At 43.0% G+C, this 20500-nt stretch overlaps 1 protein-coding gene across 3 annotated transcripts in view; it reads left to right on the forward strand.

The window, feature by feature from the left end:
- Window positions 1-20500, forward strand: part of foxn3 (forkhead box N3) — a 123431-nt gene that overhangs the window by 20941 nt on the left and 81990 nt on the right. For 2 of the 3 annotated variants that reach the window (XM_014196326.3, XM_014196371.3), the window contains exon 2: window positions 15430-16076. In XM_014196326.3, coding sequence (XP_014051801.2) covers window positions 15450-16076 — 627 coding nt within the window. In that variant the 5' untranslated portion in view covers window positions 15430-15449. Of the gene's footprint in view, window positions 1-12780; window positions 13045-15429; window positions 16077-20500 lie in introns of those variants that run through there. The other variant, XM_014196335.3, reaches the window with a different exon arrangement.

Raw genomic sequence — 20500 nt, forward strand, 5'->3', positions numbered from 1 at the left:
TGTTGGTCAACTCCTGTAAACTTTTCAACAACATTACGCTGCAGGCGTGATTTTGAGAGAGAGAGAGAGAGAGAGAGAGAGAGAGAGAGAGAGAGAGAGAGAGAGGAGAGAGAGAGAGAGAGAGAGAGAGAGAGAGAGAGAGAGAGAGAGAGAGAGAGAGAGAGAGAGAGAGAGAGAGAGATGGAAAAAGAGCGAAAGATCAATTCTGTGTTGAAAGCAATATTGTTGATGAATGAGAAAGATGCATGAGCCTCCAGGCGAGATGTTTCTGAACAGTTTGAGACAGTAGTGGGAGGGTCCAACTGGGCAGTTTGTTTAACAACCACTTAACTCCCTCACTGGAGCTGGGATCCATGTTATGAGGCATATGCTATCTATCTATATGTGAGTGTGTGCTTGCCTGTCCACATGCAAGCACAGGCAGATTGCTCAAGAGAAATTGGACATCTATCCATGTCCTGAGGACGTCGGGACTGTACGCACATATCCCAACCAGAAGCCACGGATTACAGGCAACATCCGTACTAAGCTCAAGGCTAGAGCTGCCGCTTTCAAGGAGCGGGACACTAATCCAGATGCTTATACGAAATCATTCTATGCCCTCAGACGAACCATCAGACAGGCAAAGCGGCAATACAGGACCAAGAGCGAATCCTACACACCAGCTCTGATGCTCGTCGGATGTGGCAGGGCTTACAAACTGTAACAGATTACAAAGAGAAAGCCAGCTGTGAGCAGTCCAATGATGTGAGCCTACCAGATAAGCTAAATAACCTTCTATGCTCACTTCGAGGCTAGCAACATTGAACCATGCATGAGAACACCAGCTGTTCCGGACGACTGTGTGATCACGCTTTTGGTAGCCGAATGTGAGTAAGATATTTAAACTGTTTAATATTCACCATGCCGCAGGGCCAGACTGATGAGACAGCCTACAGGGAGGAGGTCAGAGAACTGGCAGTGGGGTGCCAGGACAACAACCTCTCCTTCAACGTCAACAAGACAAAGGAGCTGATCGTGGACTACAGGAAATGGAGGGCTGAGCACATCCAGATCGACAGGGCTGTAGTGGAACAGGTCGAGAACGTCAAATTTCTCGGTACCCCCATTATTAAGGAATTAATCTTGGTCCAAACATACCAACAGTAATGGAGATGGAACACTCCCTCAGGAGGCTGAAGAAATTTTGGCTTGGCCCCTAAGACCCTCACAAACTTTTACAGATGCACCATTGAGAGCATCCAGTCAGGCTGTTTCACTGCCCGGTACGGCAACTGCACTGTCTACAACTGCAAGGCTCTCCAGAGGGTCTGCCCAATACCTCACTGGGGGCACACTGCTTAACCTCCAGGACATCTACCGCACCCGGTGTCACAGGGAGAAATCATCAAGGACCTCAGCAGTGTATGCCAAATGCTTGGCATCCGACCGCAAGTCGCGACAGAGTGTAGTGTGTACAGCCCAGTACATCACTGGGGCCGAGCTCCCTGCCATCCATAACCTCTACACCAGGTGGTGTCAGAGGAAGGCTCTAAAAATGTTGTGTTTGGACCATGACAGTTTGTTTGGTGATGTGAACACCAAGTAACTTGAAACTCTCAACCCATTCCACTACAGCCCCGTCGATGTGAATGGGGGCGTGTTCAGCACTTCTTTTCCTGTAGTCCACGATCATCTCCTTTGTCTTGCTCACGTATAGGGAGAGGTTGTTGTCCTGGCACCACATGGCCAGGTTTCTGACCTCCTCCCTATAGGCTGTCTCGTTGTTGTCGGTGATCTGGCCTACCACCGATGTGTTGTCAGCAAACTTAATGATGGTGTTGGAGTCATGCTTGGCCACGCAGTCGTGGGTGAACAGGGAGTTCAGGAGGGGACTAGGCTCGCAGCCCTGAGGGGCCCCCATGTTGAGGATCAGCATGGCAGATGTGTTGTTGCCTACCCTTACCACCTGGGGGGCGGCCCGTCAGGAAGTCCAGGATCCATTTGTAGAGGGAGGTGTTTAGTCCCAGGGTCCTTAGCTTAGTGATGAGCTTTGTGGGCACAATGGTGTTGAACGCTGAGCTGTAGTCAATGAATAGCATTCTCACATAGGTGTTCCTTTTGTCCAGGTGGGAGAGGGCAGTGTGGAGTGCAATTGAGATTGCGTCATCTGTGGATCTGTTGGGAAGGAATGCAAATTGGATTGGGTCTAAGGTTTCCGGCATGATGGTGTTGATGTGAGCCACGACCAGCCTTTAAAAGCACTTAATGGCTACCGATGTGTGCTACGGGGCGGTAGTCGTTTAGGCATGTTATCTTCGCTTTCTTGAGAACAGGCACTATGGTGGTCTGCTTGAAACATGTAGGTATTACAGACTCGGTCATGGAGAGGTTGAAAATGTCAGTGAAGACACTTGCCAGTTGGTCCACGCATGCTCTGAGTACACGTCCTGGTAATCCGTCTGGCCCGAGGCCTTGTGAATGTTGACCTGTTTAAACCTCTTACATCTAGACGTTCCGCTAGCGGAACACCTGCTCCAATATCCAATGATAGGCGTGGCGCGAATTACAAATTCCTCAAAAATACTAAAACTTCAATTTTTCAAACATATGACTATTTCACAGCATTTTAAAGACAAGACTCTCCTTTATCTAACCACACTGTCCGATTTCAAAAAGGCTTTACAGCGAAAGCAAAACATTAGATTATGTCAGCAGAGTACCCAGCCAGAAATAATCAGACACCCATTTTTCAAGCTAGCATATAATGTCACAAAAACCCAGAAGACAGCTAAATGCAGCACTAACCTTTGATGATCTTCATCAGATGACACACCTAGGACATTATGTTATACAATACATGCATGTTTTGTTCAATCAAGTTCATATTTATATCAAAAAACAGCTTTTTACATTAGCATGTGATGTTCAGAACTAGCATACCCCCCGCAAACTTCCGGGGAATTTACTAACAATTTACTAAATTACTCACGATAAACGTTCACAAAAAGCATAACAATTATTTTAAGAATTATAGATACAGAACTCCTCTATGCACTCGATATGTCCGATTTTAAAATAGCTTTTTGGTGAAAGCACATTTTGCAATATTCTAAGTACATAGCCCAGCCATCACGGGCTAGCTATTTAGACACCCGGCAAGTTTAGCCTTCACCAAAATCAGATTTACTATAACAAAAATGTTATTACCTTTGTTGTCTTCGTCAGAATGCACTCCCAGGACTGCTACTTCAATAACAAATGTTGGTTTGGTCCCAAATAATCCATCGTTATATCCGAATAGCGGCGTTTTGTTCGTGCGTTCCAGAAACTATCCGAAATGGTAAATCAGGGTCGCGCGCATGGCGCAATTCGTGACAAAAAAAATCGAAATATTCCATTACCGTACTTCGAAGCATGTCAACCGCTGTTTAAAATCAATTTTTATGCAATTTAGCTCGTAAAAAAGCGATAATATTCCGACCGGGAATCTCCTTTTCGGCAAACAGAGGAAAAATCACAAAGACGGGGGCGGCCAGGGCACGCGCCTAAGCCCACAGTCCCTTGATCGGCCACTTGAGAAAGGCGATAATGTGTTTCAGCCTGGGGCTGGGATGACGACATTCCGGTTTTTCCCGGGCTCTGAGCGCCCATGGAAGACGTAGGAAGTGTCACGTTAGAGCAGAGATCCTTTGTAAAAGATAGAGATGGCAAAGAAGTTCAAGAAATGGTCAGACAGGCCACTTCTTGTAAAGGAATCTATCAGGTTTTGACCTGCCATTTGAGTTCTGTTATACTCACAGACACCATTCAAACAGTTTTAGAAACTTTGGAGTGTTTTCTATCCAAAGCCAATAATTATATGCATATTCTAGTTACTGGGCAGGAGTAGTAACCAGATTAAATCGGGTACGTTTTTTATCCAGCCGTGAAAATACTGCCCCCTAGCCATAACAGGTTAAAGGTCTTGTTCACATCGGCTATGAAGAGCGTGATCACACAGTCATCCAGAACAGCTGGTGCTCTCATGCATGCTTCAGTGTTGCTTGCCTCGATGCGAGCATAAAGAGGCATTTAGCTCATTTGGTAGGCTCGCATCACTGGGCAGCTCGCGGCTGGGTTTCCCTTTGTAGTCTGTTATAGTTTGCAAGCCTTGCCACATCCGACGAGCATCAGAGCCGGTGTAGTAGGATTCAATCTTAGTCCTGTATTGACGCTTTGCCTGTTTGATGGTTCGTCTGAGGGCATAACGTGATTTCTTATGAGTCCGGATTAGTGTCCCGCTCCTTGAAAGCGGCAGCTCTAGCCTTTAGCTCGGTGCGGATGTTTCCTGTAATCCATGGTTTCTGGTTTGGATATGTACGTATGGTCACTGTGGGGATGACATCATTGATGCACTTATTGACTCAAACATATTCCAGTCTGTGCTTGCAAAACAGTCCAGTAGCGTAAAACCTTAACCCTTAACCTTGTAAATTTGAAGTTTTGAGCAACTTTGAAATTTGATGTTTGGAGAAAATGAACAATACTGAGCAGGAGGAGTCAACCCATGGTGTCAAAAACACCTTGAAATTTGTAGAAACGTAGAAAAACATCTTATTCTGCTGTGAGACTGGGTTTTTGTGTGTGTTTGTGAATGTGTTTGTGAATGTGTATGTTTGTGAAAGTGGGCAAGTATGAGTAATGTACGTATGTGTATGTGTATGTGTGTATGTGTTTAAAAGTGGTCAATGCTCTGAGCTATAGCCTATCTCTCTGTCCTGCTCAGATAAGGAGAGTGGATAAAAGATAGCCGTGCATTCAGCAAATTACTACCTCTTCCACTTCAGCTGCACAGCCAATGACCTTCGGCCTCTAGCTCACCCCTCTCCCCTCCGTCCCTCTCCTCCCTCCCCCTCCCTTATCTCACTCCTTCCCTCCCTGCCTTTGTGGAGGACTAGCAAAGCTCCAGTTTGTTGTTGTTGCTCAGACAAAGACACTGTAGCAGCTCTTTTGATTCAAACACAAACACAGACGGCGTGAGTGAGTAAATGCAAGGTGTTGAGAGAGAGAGGCAAGAAGAGTGGAAGATCAAAAAGATAAAACAAAGTGAACTCCTCTCTTTTCTCTTCTCTCTTCCCTTCTGTTTGTTTTCCCCATGTAAACATGTGATGTCATCACAGGGTGCTTTTACGGAGAGTTACTGGTGTGTGTTTGTGTCAGGCCGCTGGACCTGCACCAATCAAACGAGCAAAGGGTTGGCACTCGTCAGACAGGTTACTGGGGCAAGACATGTGACACCTACTCAAGGGGCAGTTACAGAAAAGCACACACACTGGCTCCACACTCCTCTGTCAGGTAAACATAGGGCAGATGAGTCAAGACTTGTCTGAGGTTGAAGCAGGTTTCACAGTGTGTGTGTGCTTTCACTCAGTCACATTGCTATGAGGTTACAGGGTGTTTTGATGAGCTTGTTGTGGGTGTTGATTTCACAGCAGTAGAAAGAAAATCAGGACGTGTTACCAGGACAGGTACTCAGAGCATGCGCTGACTAACTGGCAAGTGTCTTCACTGACATTTTCAACCTCTCCCTGACCCAGTCTGTAATACCTACTTGTTTCAAGCAGACCACCATAGTCCCTGTGCCCAAGAACACCAAGGTAACCTGCCTAAATAACTACCAACCCGTAGCACTCGCGTCTGTAGGTATGAAGTGCTTAGAAAGGCTGGTCATGGCTCACATCAACACCATCATCCCAGAAACCCTAGACCTACTCCAATTTGCATTCCGCCCCAACAGATCCACAGAGTGTATATGAGCAAGGAAAGAAGCCCAAACTCATGTCCAGGTAGGGACTGTTACAGTCTGACTTTTCAGATGTTTTCTAAATGATGATAATAGGTACTGTAGTCAAGCTCTGGAAGTCTATCTGGTTTATAATGACTGCTGTAAAAGGACATTTACTGTAAGTAAAGTACAGTGTGGTTGTTTTTTCTCTCACTGACTACAGTGGGTTAGTCATAGGAGTGAACTAGTGTGCCTCTCAACAGCTGAAAACAAATACATTTAGACCGTGTGTGTGTGTGTGTGTGTGTGTGTGTGTGTGTGTGTGTGTGTGTGTGTGTGTGTGTGTGTGTGTGTGTGTGTGTGTGTGTGTGTGTGTGTGTGTGTGTGTGTGTGTGTGTCAGACCTGGGATAACGATAGTTCAATCGAGTTCAGGCTTAACTGAATGAACAACAGAGACAGAATGCAATGTGGAATTTTATTAAATAGTTTGGGGTATGGCCTTGTCTCTGAGGAAGGGTCCTCGGCGCCAGATGCTGATGACAGGTAGCCCTTTGCTGGGCAACTGGCATCGAAACCCCCCCACTAGGGGAAAGGTATTGGGGGGAATGTGCATTATTGTGCCATGCTTATAGGCCAAAGGTAAACATAACATTCCGCGCATGGCTAATAGGAAGAGGAGGAGAACGAGACACTGTGCTGAGGATGATACATTTGTATTCATTCCCACTATGCCCGTAGAATAGGAAACAGAATGAATTATGTTATGCTGCTAAGTTAAATGAGCATTCAGACCAGCCTTCCTGTTTGAACTTTCGTAAACAAAAATGTTAACTATGCTTTGTGGAAAGTAACTACTTTGGGGGTGATTACAACTATTCCACCCAAAAAATTGAACTTTTAAAAACTATTTCAATACAAATCTCAGAAAGTGACTACTTTTCAAAACTATTTGAATACAGATATGAGAAAGCAATTACTTAAAAAACATATGTGAATATAGATCTCAGGAAGTGACTACTTTTCTGAAACTCTTGAATTTGCTGCCTTCAAGTAATGGCAGGGCTGTATCTGGAACTGTATGTTGCTGTTAGAAATAGAATGAATAGCGTTACTATTCCAATCTATCTGACAGTCATATTTGATCTACACAATACATTTCTATCTGAACATGTTGTAAATGTCCCTTTTCCTGAATGTCTATTGCCACAGGTGTACATAACCAAGTTAAATCAATTAACCAATGATATTTTATTGATAAGTATAAATAAGTTGTGACGCTCAACTGCTGTATGACTCTTTCAACATGCTACTGAAAAGATTGAAAGCTGATATGAAATTAATGATACCTGAAAATACTGCAGAGTAATTCAAAGCCATTTGCAAAAATTGCTAACAGCTAGTTGGATGCTTAGCAAAAACAACTTTGAACCTCTTTGTCCATCTGAGGGTAAGTGTTCTTGTTTCAAACACACACTATACCATCTTTAAAGGGATGGTTTGCTCAGAATACAAACTAACATGATTTTCATCCTACCTTTTCTGTAGTTGATTCAAGGCGGCAGTTTTCGGATATGTAGTTTCCTTTCAACACTTAATAGCCATATTTTGTTAGTGCTAGCATTCTCAGTAACACTTAACATTACACTGTTCTTGTGCCTGTGTAATTGGAGCATCATTTTATTAGCATGTTGTTACATAATACCATGCTAATTCCACTTATGTAATAACTCCATTATTATTGATGGAAAGATCGCATGATCCAAAGAATAGGAGTGTTAACGCTGGTGTCCTGGCTAAATTCCCAGTCATTGCCCTCATACCATCATGGCAACCTAATCATACCCAGCTTCCAAATTGGCTCATTTATCCCCCTTCATCTCTCCTGTAACTATTTCGCAGGTCGTAGTTGTAAATGACAATGTGTTCTCAGTCGACTTACCTGGTAAAATAAGGGTAAAATAAAACATTTCAATAAATATCATGCAATTATATAGCAATTTCCAAAGTTCTATGTAACAACAATGTTGCTATTATAATAAGCAAAGTAACTACACATGTAAAATAACTTAATGTTAAGTCTTACCTTGTATCTCACTCATTATAAAAATATATTTGTTAGTAATTTCGAAGCTGAAAAAGTGCTCTACTCTAATGTTGAGGTGATGTCCCTCGTGTATTTAATTCTTGGCTACAGGCTATATTCAAATTCATATCTAAGAGCCCTCCAAACCATATGCTTATGATCATATTTTTAGACCAATTCAACTAATTGTTGTAGATTTTGGTTCTTCATCAAATACAGTTGAAGTCGGAAGTTTACATACATTTAGGTTGGAGTCATTAAAACTCATTTTTTTTTAACCACTCTACAAATTTCTTGTTAACAAACTATAGTTTTGGCAAGTCGGTTAGGACATCTACTTTGTGCATGACACAAGTAATTCTTCCAACAATTGTTTACAGACAGATTATTTCACATATAATTCACTGTATCACAGTTCCAGTGGGTCAGAAGTTTACATACACTAAGTTGACTGTGCCTTTAAACAGCTTGGGAAATTCCAGAAAAGGATGTCATGGCTTTAGAAGCTTCTGATAGGCTAATTGACATCATTTGAGTCAATTAGAGGTGTACCTGTGGATATATTGTAAGGCCTACCTTCAAACTCAGTGCCTTGACATCATGGGAAAATCAAAAGAAATCAGCCAAGACCTCAGAAAAAAATTGTAGACCTCCACAAGTCTGGTTCATCCTTGGGAGCAATTTCCAAACGCTTGAAGGTACCACATTCATCTGTACAAACAATAGTACGCAAGTATAAACATCATGGGACCATGCAGCGGTCATATCGCTCAGGAAGGAGACGCGTTCTGTCTCCTAGAGATGAACGTACTTTGGTGCGAAAAGTGCAAAATCAATCCCAGAACAACATTACATTTACATTTAAGTCATTTAGCAGACGCTCTTATCCAGAGCGACTTACAAATTGGTGCATTCACCTTATGATATCCAGTGGAACAACCACTTTACAATAGTGCATCTAAATCTTTTAAGGGGGGGAGGGGGGGGGGGGGTTAGAAGGATTACTTTATCCTATCCCAGGTATTCCTTAAAGGATGGGGTTTCAGGTGTCTCCGGAAGGTGGTGATTGACTCCGCTGTCCTGGCATCGTGAGGGAGCTTGTTCCACCATTGGGGTGCCAGAGCAGCGAACAGTTTTGACTGGGCTGAGCGGGAACTGTGCTTCCTCAGAGGTAGGGAGGCGAGCAGGCCAGAGGTGGATGAACGCAGTGCCCTTGTTTGGGTGTAGGGCCTGATCAGAGCCTGAAGGTACGGAGGTGCCGTTCCCCTCACAGCTCCGTAGGCAAGCACCATGGTCTTGTAGCGGATGCGAGCTTCAACTGGAAGCCAGTGGAGAGAGCGGAGGAGCGGGGTGACGTGAGAGAACTTGGGAAGGTTGAACACCAGACAGGCTGCGGCGTTCTGGATGAGTTGTAGGGGTTTAATGGCACAGGCAGGGAGCCCAGCCAACAGCGAGTTGCAGTAATCCAGACGGGACCTTGTGAAGATGCTGGAGGAAACAGGTACAAAAGTATCTATATCCATAGTAAAACAAGTCCTATATCAACATAACCTGAAAGGACGCTCAGCAAGGAAGAAGCCACTGCTCCAAAACCACCATAAAAAAGCCAGACTACGGTTTGCATCTGCACATAAGGACAAAGATCATACTTTTTGGAGAAATGTCCTCTGGTCTGATGAAACAAAATAGAACTGTTTGGCCATAATGACCATCATTATGTTTGGAGGAAAAAGGGGGAGGCTTGCAAGCCGAAGAACACCATCCCAACCATGAAGCCCGGGGGTGGCAGCATCATGTTGCGGGGGTGCTTTGCTGCAGGAGGGACTGGTGCACTTCACAAAATAGATGGCATCATGAGGAAGCAAAATGATGTGGATATATTGAAGCAACATCTCAAGACATCAGTCAGGAAGTTAAAGCTTGGTTGCAAATGGGTCTTTCAAATGGACAATGACCCCAAGCATACTTCCAAAGTTGTGGCAAAATGGCTTAAGGACAACAAAGTCAAGGTATTGGAGTGGCCATCACAAAGCCCTGACCTCAATCCTATAGAAAATGTGTGGGCAGAACTGAAAAAGTGTGTGCCAGCAAGGAGGCCTACAAACCTGACTCAGTTACACCAGCTCTGTCAGGAGGAATGGGTCAAAATTCACCCAACTTATTGTGGGAAGCTTGTGAAAGGCCACCCGAAACATTTGACCCAAGGTAAACAATGTAAAGGCAATGCTACCAAATACTAATTGAGTGTATATAAACTTCTGACCTACTGGGAATGTGATGAAATAAATAAAATCTGAAATAAATCATTCTCTGTACTATTATTCTTACATTTCACATTCTTAAAATAAAGTGGTGATCCTAACTGACATAATACAGGGAATCTTTACTAGGATGAAATGTCAGGAATTGTGAAAAACTGAGTTTAAATGTATTTGGCTAAGGTGTATGTAAACTTCCGACTTCAACTGTATTTGGCAGCCATTTATTATAATTTCTTTTCAAATAACTTTTCAGAGAGGTATTCAAAATGCTTTCAAATATTATTTGTTTTTCTGAGACCTGTATTTGAATATCAAAATAATAGTTGCCTTTTAGTTGAAACTATATAAACTGTATTTGACTACTATACCTCTAGTTTTTTTTAAAGTTGGTCTTTTCAAATAAAGTACAAAATACAAGTATTTTCTGCCCAGGTCTGGTGTGTAGAGTATGTTTTATGTCAAAGGGTCAACTAAAAAGGTGCTGGTTGTTCTTGTCAATGCAAAACATACACCGCTTGAATACATTAGAAGTAAATATCTTGCTGTTTAAATTAGCTGGAGGCCTGCTTACTGGTAGTAGTATTTCTGAGTTGTCTTTACTAATTCTCGTAAACAGCTCCAAAGCCTCCAACGAGCTTCAGAAGTTTGCATTGATTGACGTAGTGTTTTATTAATTAGGGGTTAAAGGTAAACTCAGCAAAATGACGTTGCATGAGCAGCACCGCAGATATTGCAGAGAGCAAGATTCAAAGACTTCAAAGAGTATCTGCATGAGCGTGGGTTCACTTCACGCTCTTACAACGTGGTAGCCACTGGACCAAAACAGTTAAGCCTCGCACTCCAACGCTATTAGTAGTTGCGGAAATTGACCCACTATGCTGTTTACTTTGAGCATCTATGTTGTATTCTGACTCTATCTTTAAGACAAAATAGAGAATAGAGTAATAACGCATCATAAAAAAAACATATTTCCAATGTGGTCCTCACGTGTGCATGTTTGTGTATGTGCGTGTGTGTGTTATATACAAACGTGTCCATGTACTTCTGAAGTACTATCAGTAGCTGAGTTGAGTATTTATTTAGTACTGGCATGAATAGCCTCCTTACACCCCCCCACACACACACACTTATAATTAGTAATGTGGTTGAGTGTGTGTGTGTGTGTGTGTGTGTGTGTGTGTGTGTGTGTGTGTGTGTGTGTGTGTGTGTGTGTGTGTGTGTGTGTGGTGTGTGTGTGTGTGTGTGTGTGACAGTTTGGCAGTTGGTTGGGGGTATGAGAGGGGCAGGCTTGGTCTATTCAGAGGGGATTGGTCCTTTGTATTTGGCTAGGGGCCTGACCTGCAGGAGAGTGGTCTGCCATACTCAAAGAGACACAGAATGGAGGGAGGGAGAGAGAGAGAAAGGGTGAGAGAAAGAGAGAGAGAGAAGGGGAGAGAGAGGTCATGTACTTTAGGTCATGTACTATAGTATAGTTTGCTCTCCCTTTAATGTTTTTTTTGGAATGAGTCAAAAATTAGTGATGCAGTTATTTCTTGTGTAAACTGTTGGTGGTGCGTGTGTGAGCGGATGAGTTGAGTGTGGAGGAGTGTGTGTGCAAATGTAAACAAGTGAGATGAGGAGTGTGGTTGATTAGGAATGTTCAAATGACTTCCCCCGTCATGCTTCTTGATCTAATAACAATCACGTGTCACTATTTCAACCTAAATTACCCACAGGTCTAGTATCAGCTAGTCCTCAAATCCTAACCTTCACTTCATTAGGCGGTAAAACTCCAAACTGACTTTAGGTCAGTTGGACCTGAGCTGCAACAAGCTCTCAGTCTCATGTCAGAATTAGACGTTCATCCATGTTTCTCAAACTTCAAATTTCAATGTTGTTCCAAACGTTACATTTGGAAGTGTTTAAGGTTAAGTTTAGGCATTAGCTCTGAATTATTAAGGTTAGGTTTAAGTTTAGACGTTCATTCCAAAATCTTAAGGGTAGGCATTAACTCCGAATGGTTAAGGTAACGTTTAAGGTTTGGGATAGGCTTAAACATTTTTTCTCAAAAACAACTTTCTATCACTGGATTTGAACATTCAACATTTTGCACCAGAAGTGAACTCTGAATGGTTAAGGTAAGGGTTAAAGTTTGGGATAAGCTTAGAACAAAAATCGCAAAAACTACTTTTTAGCACTGGATTCAAACATGCAACCTTTTGCAGGTGAAGGGAACAGCCACTGTTGCTCCTAGTGGCCGGGTTTCCACATCATCCCAAAGTCCTCAGACATGGATCGTGGTCTAATACTGACTTGTAATCACAGGTGACCTGGCTGCTGAACACATAGACCTACAGTATGAGTGAGGAGATGGTTGTAGCCTACTGGTATGATTGATGAACATGTCAGTATTTAATAACCTACTATTATAAAATAAACCCTGTCTTAATTTAAGTCACTTTTAGACTGATTGAAAATGCTAAATGTAATAACAGAATGAGCCTATAATGTGTTTTCTTTGGCAAAAACAAATGAAAGGCACTCTCGATTTGCAAAAATTGGTTTATTAAAATGATCCAGGGGGCATGACTCCCACGGCACATTTTCGCATGGTCTCCACCTCCTCTCCAAAACAAATGTTGATGTATTTGTACAGCTGCTATTTGTGCCCTAAAACACACTCGACTTCATTATGTTCACTTCTTTACTTTCGAGCTCAACACCACGCTTTGTGTGTGTGTGTACTGCCAGCCCCAAGCTTTGCCACGCGGTCATGTGTGGACTTCTAATTTGCTGACGAGCGACTCTGTTCTCCTCTCTTCACTTGCATGAGCCGACGAAACACACGCTCTCTCTCTCTCACACACACAGTATGCATTGGGGACGGGGAAGAGCTCAAATAACCGCCGAGGACCATGATTTCTGACGGGACTCGGTTCGATTTATCTCTGTAAACCTCGGTGTTTGATTCTGGGTGAGGATTACAATGCAGGATTGTAAAGTAATTTACGCAGAAGCGGCGGTTCCAAAGTCGTGCACTATCTATGCCTCGCAATTCGTATATCGCCAGGTTGCCCAATGAGAGGAAACAGAGCTTGGCATCCTCGTCGGAAATCGGACATTCGTTTTGCTGTTACAATGTGTTGTTGGTGGGATCATTGTGGGATGGATGATTCGAGTTGACGAGTTAATATTTTACGGACCAATTAAATAGGCTCCATATCGCTTCGTCTATGTATTCTATCAATCACAGTCGTAGGGTACATTCCTCAAAATACCCTAAATCGAATATACTTGTATTAAAAACGAGTATAAATGTACACTATATTGTAGCTTATTTACTATAGGGATGACAGTAGACTGGGGCTATAGCGTTGGTTACGGCCTATCGTTCTCCCAAAGTCACTGTTAGAAAATAACGTTATAGGCTTACTGTTTACAACGGTGCTTTGAAGCGTTTGTGTTACACGAGGTCGCAGCGGGCTATGCTCGGCACCCACGGTTGGTTTTGAACTTTTCAACTATAGTCTAGCTCTACAGTCAACGTTTAACAGTTAAATGGCGTAGCGTATTCCTAGTTGAAGTGTTGACGTGCGTACACGAAGATACGCAATGAATAAGACTGCCAGAATATTAACTTTTGTGCGCCTGTCATGTTAGCCAACTGGTTTAGATGGACCGTTGACATAAGGTTTTGCTGTGAACTACCGTGTGGCATCAATGACATGACTTCGCTGCACTCACCTGTGCGCAGTCAGGGGAAAGGCGAGTTTTACAAATGCATATTTTTTTATTTTTTTTAATGAGACAGTCTTTGGAAAAAAGGTGATTTTTCTCGCGGGGTTGTGGTAGATATACAATTCTGATAATTATCTGGCCCCAAAACCGAGTTGTCAAGGCAACCCAGCACAATGAAATGACCTCGACGGTGTGTCAGCTGCTGTAACGTCGTTTATTTTCCCCGTAGAAGAGGCTCCTGGGATTGCTCTTCCAACAGTTCCAAATTGGAAACGGTTGTCCTCATCACTTCTCTCATGTGCCATACTAGTCTATGACTAAAGAGTTAGTGAGTAAGCTATATCGTTTATTTTTTTCACTTCTAAAAGTGATTAAGAGTGCAATAGGCTGCAATCTGTGAGACTGCTACCTGAATAATTACATTGCATGTGTAGTGTAGTGTCGGCCTAGCTGATTATCAATGTTCTTACGCGGGACATGACATTCCCCGCAGCGCCTAGCCTAGTTCAATACACGATGAGCGTGGTGTGCAGCTCAACCACTGTCTTTTAGAAACCATTTCAAGTGAAAACGGTATGGCGTTCAACCATTGCATCCGCAAGACGAACGCGTTTTCTTGCGTCTCTTACATAGCCTATTTTTAGGAAGAAGAAATCAGCTCGCTGTAATTAAAGGGAGCGCAGGGTCCAATCTGGGTGCTGCGTGTTTACCGTGGCGTGTAACTGTTAAACCGGCCCGGGTTTCATCTGCCTCTGGTGGAGCATGACTAGTTTTATAACAGGGGGAATGAGTGTTTTTTTTTCAGAGACTGCTGTGGTTAAACAAATCCTCAGATACCGGCGGATTAAGCCATATAAACATGACTGTTACCTCAATTAAATACGCAGTGGTGAGAGGGAAAGGGAGGGAGAGAGAGAGAGAGAGGGACAGATAGTATAGGGAATTTGAGAAAGGGAGAACGAACGGAGGGGAGAAAGATAGATAGAGAAAGAGTGAGGGAAAAGAGTGGGGAGAGAGTCACTCACTCACTTGATGTACAGTGTTTAGTGACAGCTGTGGGTAAATCAATCATAGAGACACAGGATTTGAAAGGTTGTCTGGTTATTTGAAGGTTAGGGCTACAATGGCCTGGTTATGTGAAGGTTGCAGTTTAGTTATATGATGGTTATGACCTGTGTGTGTGTGTGTGTGTGTGTGTGTGTCATAGAGAAAGGGATCTGCAGTACTTGATTGCATGGTGTCTGTTTTCCACAGACCTCACTGCCTGAAATACTCTACATACCTCCACTGACAAGAGACAGAGAGAGAAAGACAGAGAGATGGGGTTGGGGAACAGAGAGCAGTCATGGACTTAAGTATAGTTTTCAGTATAGGACGGTAGTGTGTAAAGTATGTCAGTGTGAGTGTGTGGGATAAATGTGGAGTGTTTAGAGGAGTCGGGTTACATGAGGTATGTGTGTGTAACATTGTGTTCTCCAGCTAGTTTTGTGCTGTTATGATAGAATGATAATGACAACGATTCTAACAATAGTAACACAAAAATATTTTTTTAAGTCTCTCTCTTTCTCCCTCCATTACCTGACTGTCTAACACTAACCCCCCCTCTCTCTCTGTCCTCCAGGAGTCTAGGTGGTGGTGTCCATGGGTCCCGTCATGCCCCCCAGTAAGAAGCCTGAGGTGTCTGGCATCAGTGTAGCCAGCGCCAGCATGTCCCACCTCTACCAGACCGGCTCGCTGTCCCGCGCCCTGCAGGAGGCTGAGGAACTTGACCTGGTCCTCCCCGTCCACTTGGCCCTCCCCTTGGCACCCCTCCCCGGTGGGGCCGCCAAACCAGAGAAAGGCACCGCCACCCCGGGTATGGAGGACGAGGAGTTGACCAACCTCAACTGGCTCCACGAGAGCAAGAACCTGCTCAACAGCTTCGGAGACCCCGTGCTGCGCAGCGTCAGCCCCGTGGGCGGCGAGGGGGGTGGTACCCGCGACGGGGACCACGACGACACCCCGCCGTCGCCGTCGATGGTGGGCGGGGACCTTCCATACGACGCCCAGCGTAACCCCAACTGTAAGCCGCCCTATTCATTCAGCTGTCTGATTTTCATGGCGATTGAGGACGCTCCGTCCAAGAGGCTGCCGGTGAAGGAGATATACAACTGGATCCTGGAACACTTCCCCTACTTCGCTAACGCTCCCACGGGCTGGAAGAACTCTGTCAGGCACAACCTGTCCCTCAATAAGTGCTTCAAGAAGGTGGAAAAGGACAGGAGCCAGGTAAGAAGTAGGAGGATCACACACAGAAATTAATGTAGCACGCAAGCACACACGCGGGCACACACACGTGCACAAATGCATACATACACATTCACATGATTCACGCACATACAGTTGAAGTCGGAAGTTTATATACACCTTAGCCAAATACATTTAAACTCAGTTTTTCACAATTCCTGACATTTAATCCTTGTAAAAAATTCCCTGTCTTTGGTCAGTTAGGATCACCACTTTATTTGAAGAATGTGAAATGTAAGAATAATAGTACAGAGAATGATTTATTTCAGCTTGTATTTCTTAAATCACATTCCCAGTGGGTCAGAAGTTTACATACACTCAAATAGTATTTGGTAGCATTGCCTTTACATTGTTTAACTTGGGTCAAACGTTTCGGGTAGCCTTCCACAAGCTTCCCATAATAAGTTGGGTGAATTTTGGCCCATTCCACCTGACAGAGCTGGTGTAACTGAGTCAGGTTTGTAAGCCTCCTTGCTCGCACATGCTTTTTCAGTTCTCTCCACACATTTTCTATAGGATTGAGGTCAGGGCTTTGTGATGGCCACTCCAATACCTTGACTTTGTTGGCCTTAAGCCATTTTGCCACAACTTTGGAAGTATGCTTGGGGTCATTGTCCATTTGGAAGACCCATTTGCGACCAAGCTTTAACTTCCTGACTGATGTCTTGAGATGTTGCTTCAATATATCCACATCATTTTGCTTCCTCATGATGCCATCTATTTTGTGAAGTGCACCAGTCCCTCCTGCAGCAAAGCACCCCCACAACATGATGCTGCCACCCCCGTGCTTCACGGTTGGGATGGTGTCCTTCAGCTTGCAAGCCTCCCCCTTTTTCCTCCAAACATAACGATGGTCAATATGGCCAAACAGTTCTATTTTTGTTTCATCAGACCAGAGGACATTTCTCCAAAAAGTACGATCTTTGTCCCCATGTGCAGTTGCAAACCGTAGTCTGGCTTTTTTTATGGCGGTTTTGGAGCAGTGGCTTCTTCCTTGCTGAGCGGCCTTTCAGGTTATGTCGATATAGGACTCATTTTATTGTGGATATAGATACTTTTGTACCTGTTTCCTCCAGTATCTTCACAAGGTCCATTGCTGTTGTTCTGGGATTGATTTGCACTTTTCGCACCAAAGTACGTTCATCTCTAGGAGACAGAACGCGTCTCCTTCCTGAGCGGTATGACAGCTGCGTGGTCCCATGGTGTTTATACTTGCGTACTAGTGTTTGTACAGATGAATGTGGTACCTTCAGGCATTTGGAAATTGCTCCTAAGGATGAACCAGACTTGTGGAGGTCTACAATTTTCTTTCTGAGGTCTTGGCTGATTTATTTTGATTTTCCCATGATGTCAAGCAAAGAGAGGCACTAAGTTTGAAGGTAGGCCTTGAAATACATCCACAGGTACACCTCCAATTGACTCAAATGATGTCAATTAGCCTATCAGAAGCTTCTAAAGCCATGACTTCATTTTCTGGAATTTTCCAAGCTGTTTATAGGCACAGTCAACTTAGTGTATGTAAACTTCTGGCCCACTGGAATTGTGATACAGTGAATTATAAGTGAAATAATCTGTCTGTAAACAAGTGTTGGAAAAATGACTTGTGTCATGCACAAAGTAGATGTCCTAACCGACTTGACAAAACTATAGTTTGTGAACAAGAAATGTGTGGAGTGGTTGATAAATGAGTTTTAATGACTCTAACCTAGGCTACCTCAGATGCCAATCTACTGTCAGTAGGCTAAATGATGAAGCCTTCAATAGAGCAATTGCCACGTCTTGTTTCAGCCAAGGACCCTTCAATAACATTAACATTAGAGCCAACGAAAGAGTGATGTTTTAGGAATTTGATGGTGTTTTCTTTAACAATGAAGGAACCGATTACAGTTTTGTAAAAAAAAAAAAAAAATGCTGCTGTTTAATCAAATGGGCTACCAATCTGATAGCGGGACAAGTGGCCGGAAGTGGCATAGCTGCTCTACTCCCAACAACTGTACCATCCAGCCCAATTGTTTGCATATTTAACTAAACCTGTGCCATCTGAGGTGAAGAGTGAAATAAAAATAGATTGACTTATACAGTACTACCTCTTAGTAAAAAATACATAACAAAATGTTAGTTTTGTTCATGTGTTGTACATGTTCATACAGTATGTGCGCAGTGCTCAGCTGCAGGCTACAGCTTTATGCCGGCGCTGTGCTGAGCAGACCATCCTGCTGGGGTCTAGGTCCTCATCCTCCGGCTTAATCTATCTACATTTAGGTCATTTAGAATACGCTCTTATCCTTAGCGACTTGTTCTCCAGTCAGTGCGTTTAACTAAGATGGGTAAGACAACCACATGTCAGTCGCATATTGCGTTGCTGAAATAATCATTTTCAATACTTCCTGAACAAACACAATAACCTACATATTTCTGTGTGCAGAAATGAGCACGGGACGGGAAGGGAGTGAATTTTATCGGAAAGGGACAGGATGTTCCATTGTTGTAGAACTGTTGCGGGATCAGGACAGTACAGGAAAGTAATTGACAGGACAAGACAGGACAGGAATTCATTTTCACTCCTCAGCCTCTAATACGCACCTGCATGCGAATGCAAACACACACATGCGCACACACACACAGACGCACACACACACACTTGCCATAGTCAAGTACAGACAAAACACTATCCTGGTATCGCTGTGACATGCCTGGTTTTTAAATGTCATTGATGTTTTGTTTGAATTGTAAATTCCTGCACTGCAGCCAAACCTTTATTGAATAATGGACAAGTGTGTTTTCAGATAATTGCTTGATAAATTCATTGCTAATCACTTGTAGAGAGTAAAGTCCCATCTATGTGTCTTTGTTCTTCAAGAGAGATAAATCTGGTACATTGAAAACAAAGGAAACATTCTGTATGATGCAATCCTGCTCTGTGTGCATACATGCATGTGTGTGAACAGTGGCTGACACATTAAGTTAATATGCTTCTGGGAAGTATCACATTTTCTTATGCTAATGGTAAATTCCACTACTTTGACCAATTTCCACAGAACATTTTTCAAAACACATTTACTTGAAGAACATTGCAGATGCAAAGTTTGGTAACAGAATGATGGTATGTGTTTGTTCCGTCATTCGGTTACCAAACTTTGCATTGGTACTGTTCTTCAACTAAATGTGCTTTTGTAACATTTTCAGTGGACGTTGTTTAAAAGTCGTCCTTGTGCATAGTGTTTTATGGTTTGTTTAACTTTGCAATCATTTGTTTATGTTTGAAATACGTTTTAAAGTGAAAAATCTGTCTCAGCATCATTCTGTTAACGTGCAATTGCCCCATATACAGATATTTACTATGACGCCACAATCATCAGTCATTGACTGGAACTGGTTTAATAGATTTACTTGAGTACATTACGTGTGTGTGAGTTTGTGTGTGTGTAGGCATGTGCTTGCATACATGCACGTGATCTTGCATGCATGTGATTTCTTGTGTGTGTGTGTGTGTGTGTGTGTGTGTGTGTGTGTGGAACAGAAAAGCCCTTCCATGTGACTCACAGTCCGCTGCCATCTGCTTAGGGCTGTATACCTGTCTCCATGGCAACACCACTGCCATTGTCATGGAAAGCCAGCAGTTGCTGTAGCAACAGAGAAACGTATATGTGTGTGTGTGTGCAATACTTGTTCTTTTGTTCAGGCATGTTTTTATAAAGTTCATATTTTATGAATAATATTGCATGGATGTGTGTGTTTTGATTTGTTTGTGTGTCTGTGCACTTGTGCGTGCTTGTGTGCATACTAGGCATGCATTCACGCACGCACGCACACAGGTGTAGCATGCATAATACATTCCCTTATCATGCTAGACTGGAAAAATCTGGAAACCAAACATTGAAGGGAAATTGGATGTTGAAACCACTATCGACCAATCAGATTCAATGATAAAAATCCTGTAAGCTTTTACCGCATATACTACTTGGTTTTCTCTTTCGTTGTTCCAATCTTTGTTAATGAGTCATTAACGATGCTAACAGGACTTGTGTGTGTCAATAGGCCACTTTTCAGAGTGGAGTGTTTGAATTGTGTCATTCGCAGAGCTATTCCATCCATACTATTTTTTTATTATTTTTTTATTTCCCCTTTATTTAACCAGGTAGGCTAGTTGAGAACAAGTTCTCATTTGCAACTGTGACCTGGCCAAGATACAGCATAGCAATTTGACACATACAACAACACAGAGTTACACATGGAATAAACAAAACATAGTTAATAATACAGTAGAACAAAAGAAAACAAAAAGTCTATATACAGAGAGTGCAAATGAGGTAAGATAAGGGAGTTAAGGCAATAAATAGGCCATGGTGGCGAAGTAATTACAATATAGCAATTAAACACTGGAATGGTAGATGTGCAGAAGATGA

The sequence above is a fragment of the Salmo salar genome, chromosome 01 (assembly GCF_965601325.2).
Source record: "Salmo salar chromosome 01, fSalSal1, whole genome shotgun sequence".
NCBI classification, from domain to species: domain Eukaryota; kingdom Metazoa; phylum Chordata; class Actinopteri; order Salmoniformes; family Salmonidae; genus Salmo; species Salmo salar.